General features: G+C 33.5%; 1 protein-coding gene across 1 annotated transcript in view; it reads right to left on the bottom strand.

Moving 5' to 3' along the window:
* Positions 1-6,939: 6,939 nt before the first annotated feature.
* Positions 6,940-8,581, bottom strand: part of LOC137919625 (uncharacterized) — a 43,543-nt gene continuing 41,901 nt past the window's right edge. The window contains exon 7 of the mRNA XM_068762738.1: positions 6,940-7,788. Within this exon, the coding sequence (XP_068618839.1) occupies positions 7,737-7,788 (52 nt within the window). The 3' untranslated portion in view covers positions 6,940-7,736. The remainder of the gene's footprint in view (positions 7,789-8,581) is intronic.

Raw genomic sequence — 8,581 nt, 5'->3', positions numbered from 1 at the left:
AGCTGGATGTAGGCAGCGTAAGACTGCTCCTCGTGCCGATCCTTGTGGAAGGCGTAGACCTAGCAGTGGGCATCCATCGCCTGAAAAGAAGAAACATTATTTATAAGCTCTACGAAATTTTCTCAAATGGATTTTATCAATCGATTATTGGGTATGATTTCAAAAACAACATATTTTCTGCCTCATTATATGTTATGTCAAGATATAATGTGTAGATGAAAAGTTATCTCAAGGATTATTATTAATAATGTTGTTATTTAATCATTACATTTGAATAATGTAAAACAGACCACCCTGTTGTAGACGGATGTCGCTAAATGCAGACCTCTTCTAACAGTTTACTATGGAATTTTATAAGCATCAGTAGACATCTTACAACTGAAATGTTTATAATGAATGAAAAGGTTTTAAATATAATTTAATAAATTTTTATTTATTTTATTTATAGTATGTCCTCCAAATGATTCGCGAGAGACATTAATCTGATTCAGGTTAAGCTGCTATTTGCGCTAATTTTTCTTAATTTTTTTTCCATATCATCAACATAAAAGTAAGAAAGAAATCAAACCTCAATCTTAATTCCGTAAAACTTTGAACAGATATAGATAGAGTTCTCTTCATCATCCTGGTTGCTAAATAGTAATTGTAATTAATTTTACACAAGTGGGTACGTCTTGCCAAATGATGGCTGTTCACTAATAAAAAAGTACAAGTTAACAGATCAAGTAAATATATATGATAAAAGAAGGCTGAAGAATGGTATACCGATAATGAGGTGTGAAACGCGGTCTCTCACTTCGAGTCTCGTTGGCAAGCTCGCCGTCGCTCAACCAGCTACGAGGAGATCTATGTCCGGGATTTTCTACGTTATCTAATGAGAAATGAGATCTATAGATAAACGAAAGTAACCGATATAGCCTATTCGAAAGTTGATGTGGTAGTGAGCAGGCCACATGGCGCGCAGATGGCCGCTAGAACCTTTAGGTCCTGAAGTGGAGATTATAGCAAGCACAGAATAGGACGTCCCACAAAGTAGATGTGGAAGCTGTTTAGAAATCTATGAATGATCTTCAAATTAATGTCCATCAATGGACAGCCATAGACCGAAATGATAATGATGATAAACGATATTGGTTCATTGACTTCAACAACAAACTCAAAGCATGTTTCAATACAGATTAAAATAATTTACGATAAAAATTTAAAGGAGTAATTGTATATCTCATTTGATAGCAAAGGGTTTTAAAACTTTTACACCTATTTCCAATCAACCTGTATAAAGTGATCACTATGAAACTCTACTGGAATGCGACAGGCCAATAACTTCCCGCAGTAGTCTACTGGAACAGCCAGTGAATACTAATAATTCTATTGTATGTAATAATCCAAAATTTAACACTTTTCCTTGCAATATTATTTTTACATTTTTTTAAAGCTATTGTTTTTCTGATAGGTTGTACAATAGTTTAAGTGACAACTTATGCTATACATTTGTAGTTTAGAACGCTTACACCCATTTGCAATCACTCTGTATAATAACAAAGTAGTCTTGTAAAATAGATTCGTCACAGAAAAGTTTCGTTTATGTTTGAGGAATGGTCATCATTTGACGCGAGTACACAAAGTACGAGTTAGTTTGTATAGTCGCGAGCGTACGCCGCCCCTTTCCAAGCCACTCACACAGGTGGAACTTAATCAAATTACACAAATTGCAACGTACAATATTCATGGCGGTAGGGCTGCGCTACGTCGACACGATGTACAATATATGTTGATGCAAAATCAACTATTTAATAAAGGAGGTAACGAAGACCCTATACAAGCGTAGCGTAGTATCTCCGTTCACAAAGTGAATAGACGACCTTGTTCAGGTCGTCGAAAGACGCTGGATACAGGCCGTCTACAACCGATCAAAAATCAATAGAGTACATCTATGTCCATCACCGGCCATTATATGGTTGAAATATGATGATGAAACGGAATTTTATAAAATCTTTTGTTTGAAGATTATTTAAACTAATAATTTTACTTTTGGTTTGCATCTCTACTGACGAAATCAGACGCGCAGTCTTCCTATAATGGTATTAGCTGTGATTCTACAGTGGATAGGCACGCTTACGCTAACAATAATTATGCTTTCCCTGGTGATGATGTTACATCGTATGTACATAGTTATAGATAGTTTCTGTTGACGACCTCAAGGGTGACAGTCATCAATCAGTTTGAATGTACTTACTTTGTCGTACCTTAAGACAATCGGAACTAGACTTGTTTTCATAGGCATGGTACTATTTAAATACATGATAACATTTCTTTGTGGAGCAGTGGTAGCCCGGCGGCAAACTGAGGTTTGCGATTTTCGGTCACAGGTTGGTTTTCCCAGATACAAACTTATTCAATTCAAACTTTGTGCATTTATTATACAGGATTGCCACTGCTAACTAGACAAGTTTCCAAAGGATAGGTAGCAGTGTCTTTTGCGTACCATATTTGCACACTGCCAATGCCAAACAACGTGTCAAGCTTGGCGATTATTGCATATCCCCCAAAAACATATATTATTTGGGTGAGGACTATGCATTGCAAAGGGCGGCTATGGGCTGATAAAAAAAAAAACAGATATTTACTCCACAGTTTAAATATGTTCATTTAAAATAGAGCATTAACAATGACATATTTTTACCGTATTTATAATATTATGAACTAGAAAATTATTATTTATTACAAATCAAAACTATTGCCAATTGCTCTCTAAACTTTTAAAACTATTCATGTTGTCAAAGTTATATTGTGACAACTCTGAGCCGCTAACGCCTTAAGGTTTTAGAGTGGAGACCACAGACTAGCAAGCTCATCTTTAGATCCATGAGGCAAACAGATAAGTTTGTTGAGATCGTCGGAAGACATAGGTTATAAGCCGCTTCCAATCGTTCTCGTAAATATAAAAGAGGTCTATGTCCAGACATTCCACAGCTGAAGTAATGATATAAATTACACACATCTAGAAAGATGTACAAGTCGTTAACTAAATAATAATGTAAATAGATTTATAATGATATATGTAATAATTTTGATTATATTACGTTACTGCTTTCTAAACCGCAGACGCTGTGCACGTGATTATACGTTTCTTACGTAAACATCGATACATCGATAAATGTCGAGTCATCACTAGAGGACAATCGACAAGTGTGATTAATTCATGTTCTATAATAAGGTCGAGCTTTTTAGCGCTCGCCACGACCATCGATTGATTTGTGCCCAATTTGTCGCGTTGCGGTTTGCCTGAATATTTGATCGACTCGTCTGCTTGTCCCGAACGTAATATCGAGAATACAAATGGATATTGTTTATCAGTAATGCGCATTACATTATATTTAATTTACATACTTCCTTCTAGTTGTACTAACAAGACACGCACTTAAAGAAAGAAAAGAATAATAATATAGATGTAGGGTCTTCTCGATTGAATCAAATTTTCGAACCGGATAGTAACATATGGACGAAATAGAAAAATTGGTGTATATATATATATATATACACCAATTGTTATATATATTTATATGTATATACATGTATCGCCATTCAATGCAAGGCATAGGCCCCCCTAAAAATATCTATAGGGAAATACTATAATCGCCACATTTAGGAGGCGTGTTGGCGATCGCAGTGAGGTATTATGGTACTCAGAGAACGTTGATGCCCATACTCTGGATTTTTTGTGAGTGGTGACAAACCTGTATAATTAATTAATACACAAAGTGTGAATTACATAAAATTGTACATTGGGACTGGAACCCGCGACCTACGATCGCAAGTCTCATTCCTCTACCGCCGAGCTACCACTGCTCGTGTATCTATGTGTAACCTGTATATTTAAACGTACATTGTATTAATGTCATTGTATTAATGCAAAGCCTGTTCGAAAAAATACACATTTTTTTATTGTTTTTTGGTGGACAATTGAGAAAAGGTTAATTGAAAATGCGCTATAATATTCTTTTTATATAAACTGACTGCTTTGCTCTGTCAAATATTTTATTAAGGTATAATAAAATATTTTTTATCGAGACCCCATATGCTGTTGAGTGCCAATGTAGATCAAATAGGCTTTAACATGCATAACTAATCATCCTGTAAGAAGATGAAATATGCACTAAACATTTTACTATATTTATAAATTTTCTATCCACAGTTTATTACTAATATTTCACCGAAGAAATAACTGGCGATTAAGCTATCAAAAATTTACATTATGATTAGAAAATACGTGTACAATTACAATGACCATTGTTCCCACAATGCACCGCAGTGCACACCTACGGAAGTTCCCACCCATCACGCAAGATGGCGCCGGCACGCGTCCGCCACGCGGCAACACGTGTCCCGCCGCGCCCTTTGCGCTTTTACTGTTTTTATTGAAAACGCTCAAAAATAATAGAAACAATACGCCGCTGTCCCAATCTCGAATAAATTAGACTCGGAAGCGTGGGGTTAAAACGTAATTGAACTGATCATTATTAACGCGTTAATAAATTCAAACCACCGACAGCAATATTGCTAAAAGTACCACTGGCAAATAAAATTTTCTTTATTCTTCTTTATTATTTTATTCGATACTAACGGCATGCCCGGTTTTTAAGTTCTTATATAGAAATTTACTGCAAATTAAAAATTAGTAAAAAAAATCAAAATTACACAATATAAAATATTAATTTATATATGTTTAAAAAATTATACAAAAATATTCACTTACCAGTAATGCAACATATAAAATAGCATAACGAGCGCATTTGAAATATAAGTTATGCTATTCCTGTTACACACGTGTGACATATTAAAGTTTTTGTAATGCTTTTTTCAAAAAATATAACAAAAATGTTTTATTTTTATATCGACGCCTCTCAAAATTTGGCGCCACGGGCTTGTGTCACGCCTGCCTACCATTTCAGGAAGGTCGTACTTGCTCTGGTAAGCTTTGCTGGCAAAGCAGATCTCTCTCCTCATCGGTTGAGCTTCTCATAAAATCTTTGATAACATCATACCTTTGCTATTTTGTGATTTCATTGCGTTGTTCTTGTAAAAATTGCAAGCTACACAAGTTTCATGGTACAAGAAACAGCAAGTTATTTATGTTATTTTTCTGCCTCGAATCGAATAACATCTCAATCAAGATGAATACCTCTGTTGTATATCTGCAACTAAATAATGGCGCATAAATAAATGTTTAATTAGGTTTGTATTAATCCACAGATAGTGAAATCACTGGACTATCGACAAGTGTCATCAGTCTTTTGGAATTGCTTCCAGCGTGTAAGTGAAGTCTCTACTCCTTTTTTCTTCTACATTAACGACTATTATATAGCAGAGGCATATGCGTCGCCAGATTTTATGAGCTCGTCTGTGTTTTTTTGATTGAACTGTCACTGATACCTAAATGGCACTTGGTGATTCCGCGAGTTTAAAGTGACAAGGTGCAGAAGGCACCTAGCCTAAAAGCTCTTATAAAGTAGCGAAACTCGAGAACTTTCGGAGGAGCTTCAGCTTGGACCGCCTTTATACATATTTTATAAAATTCGATCATCCTCGGGAGGGATGATGCCGAATTACAGATTGCTACAAATAAAAGTCGAAATACATAGTAGCATGGCAATTTTCAAACAAGAAACCCGTTTTGAAAAACTACTAAAAACAAGTAGACCTTCTCATTAATGACGATCAATATTATTAGGCCTAAGACCATTTTACGTTTTTATATATTTTTAGTCTTTATGTTATTTTTCCAGTCCAAAAGAGAATGTCGCTCGGGGTTTTTTTTTAAATTTATTACTAGAACTACATACCGGTGGGTAGTTTTAACCACAAAACAGGAGGGGTCGCATGGCAATGTGCAAAGGGCGTCATAATTTGTGGGGAACCCTGGGTTAAGCGATTCTCTAATCATTTGATGAAAGCCTTGATCGTCTAGTCTCTTAGACCTGCTGTTCTATTCCGTGTATTCTTGTCCGTCCAGCCGTGGTTAAATCTACACTCTTTTCTTTTAAGGGGGTTGGAAAAATCTGAAATTCGGGCCGCTTCTTAGTCTGATTAGAAATCTATTAACGAGGCCAATGCCCAGCAGTTGTCTTAGGACTGAAAGTACGATGATTCTTTGAAATTGACTTGAATGTCACTTAATAGAATAATAAATAAAAAGTCTCACTATAAGGATTTATTTAAAAATAAAACAAATTTAGTAGTTATTTTTATACTTTATTAAAAACCCTTTTTATACCAAGAATTGTACAATAATAATATGTAAAAGATTTGAGGCAATCGCTGCATTCCAATGAGTATTATTATATGAAATGAAAAAAAAAACATGGCGCCTGCGTACATAACGGTAAATTTAAAAAATATATGAGGCGATATTACACGATGAGAATTTACAGGGTATGATTATTTTACTTTTATGTTAAGCATTGATATATGCCAGAAAATATTCCCAAAATTCTTATTTTATATTATAGTTGCTGTACAATAAAAAATAGGACAATGTAAATTATCCTAAAGCAAAAGGGATGCGATTGTCAATGTTTTAACATATTCGATACGAAAAAATATTTATTTTGCTTGCCGTGTTTTGTCCTTCAAAGAGCTGCGGTTGTAAATAAAGCTTAATGAAAATCTCTAAAAATAATTTTAATTAAAAATATTGTGTGTAGAACGTATTTAAAATTCGATTAATACCAAGAAATCTAAAATAAAATTAAATGTCTTAAAACTGTATAATTAAACATTGATATAGATTATTTAGATATGTTTACTAAGATATAATATGTACAATATTTAAGATAGTGTATCAGTTTTTTATCAAAAGCAGTACCTGGATATAATTGAAAGCAATAAGCAATAGACTAAATCCGAAATTAATTGACGTGAATATTTCAATGCGACTATATAAACACCTTGACACAAGCAAGGTATATCATTAAAACACTGAAGTAACATACACGCGAAAATCGCAAATGGCACGAAATAATACAGATTGAACGATTCTTACATTTCTTTCGCTAAACGGGCGGACAAGTTACGTATGTAAGGCACCATTTTTTTAATTCTCCATGTCAACTAAAAACTTCACAGATAAAAAATATTAACAATGATACACAAATAATGTTAAATAAAAAAAATTTCAACTGTTCACACATTATTGAAACAATTTAGATTTTCACTTACACAACTTATTGGCATAATTTTGCAGATTTCGTTACATAAACCAAAAAAAAAGATAAACGCTCGCTTTATTGGCATGCGCTGTCATTACAATATATTTTATCTTCTAAGACGAAAAATTAATGCAAAAATATAAGTTATCGATACGTATGTATGTATAACAATCGTTTTATTGACTTCGAAAGATTATCATATTGAGATAATTAATCTCAACCTTAATTTAGATATTTATTCTAAATTACCTAGATAATTAAAAAATACGTTAGGTAATACATAGAAAAAATAAAATAAAAATGCGTTTCATTTTTGCATTTAAATTCCGTCTTACACGTCGATGAGGTTCAAATAAGTTACAATTACAATCAAGTTAACCTAAATTATCATAGATTAATAGCTAAAATTACAATTTGGTATGTTACTTAAATATAAAACAATAAATTAGTAAAATCAGTCTATGCTAGATGTGACGTCGGTGGTTAGTAAAAATTTAGGCCGAGTGTTCGGTGTCGGAGAGTTATGCCCTAATAACGATTGCTCTTACCAGGGGCTGAAGTTGAACGCTTCATACGATTTCTGTAAAAAAATTGAATGATAGCACCTATTTAGGAACGGTAAAATATATTTTATTTATACTAGAGTTGTTTATTTAATTGTTCATTAATAATAATTGGGGTTTTAAGGCTGTGGTGTATAAAACCTCGAACGGGCAAGCGCAGTATACGTCCGACGAGGTGTACAGAAAACAGAAAAATAATGCTTGAGTGGCAAAACTGGTATACATTAAAATGATGTCACGACATTCTTGAAACATTTAACAACCTATTTAGCAACCCTGGGAGTACCTTTACAAAAGCACATGTTCTTTGGGATAAGAAACTTGTGTGCAGCAGTAGACGTGCTATGTCGGATAAGGTGACGATTTAACTACATCTTAATATGATTGATAAAACTATATAAATAAAAATGAGTATCATGTCCACAACAAACATATTTGAAGCATAGAATTGTTAATATGCAATAAAAGTAGTTAGAAAAAAACAATTTAAAATTAGTATACAATCTTACGTCACTGTTCCAAACGTTAATTCGAATAGTGCATTAATATAATATTTACACTATCGTTCGTTATAATTCGTGTCTTTTTCAATATTTTACTGTAAAATTAAATACAACACTGTGATCAATAAATACGTAATAAATAAACACTGTGTAAGACATTGTAAAATCACATGTTTGAGCCATTGAATTCTTAAGTACATGCACGTGTTGCATAATCAAAGAGAATTTGGACGTATATGATGACATCACTCGACAGAAGTCTAAAATTCACACTTTGTTCCTAAAATGATCAAGGATGAAACGTAGC

The sequence above is a fragment of the Battus philenor genome, unplaced genomic scaffold (genome assembly GCF_028537555.1).
Source record: "Battus philenor isolate CCGP_79_NKW_IND1 unplaced genomic scaffold, ilBatPhil1.0.hap1 SCAF_17, whole genome shotgun sequence".
Taxonomy (NCBI): Eukaryota; Metazoa; Arthropoda; class Insecta; order Lepidoptera; family Papilionidae; genus Battus; species Battus philenor.
Note: the sequence above shows the minus strand (reverse complement) of the source record. Positions and strands in the feature narration are given on the sequence as shown.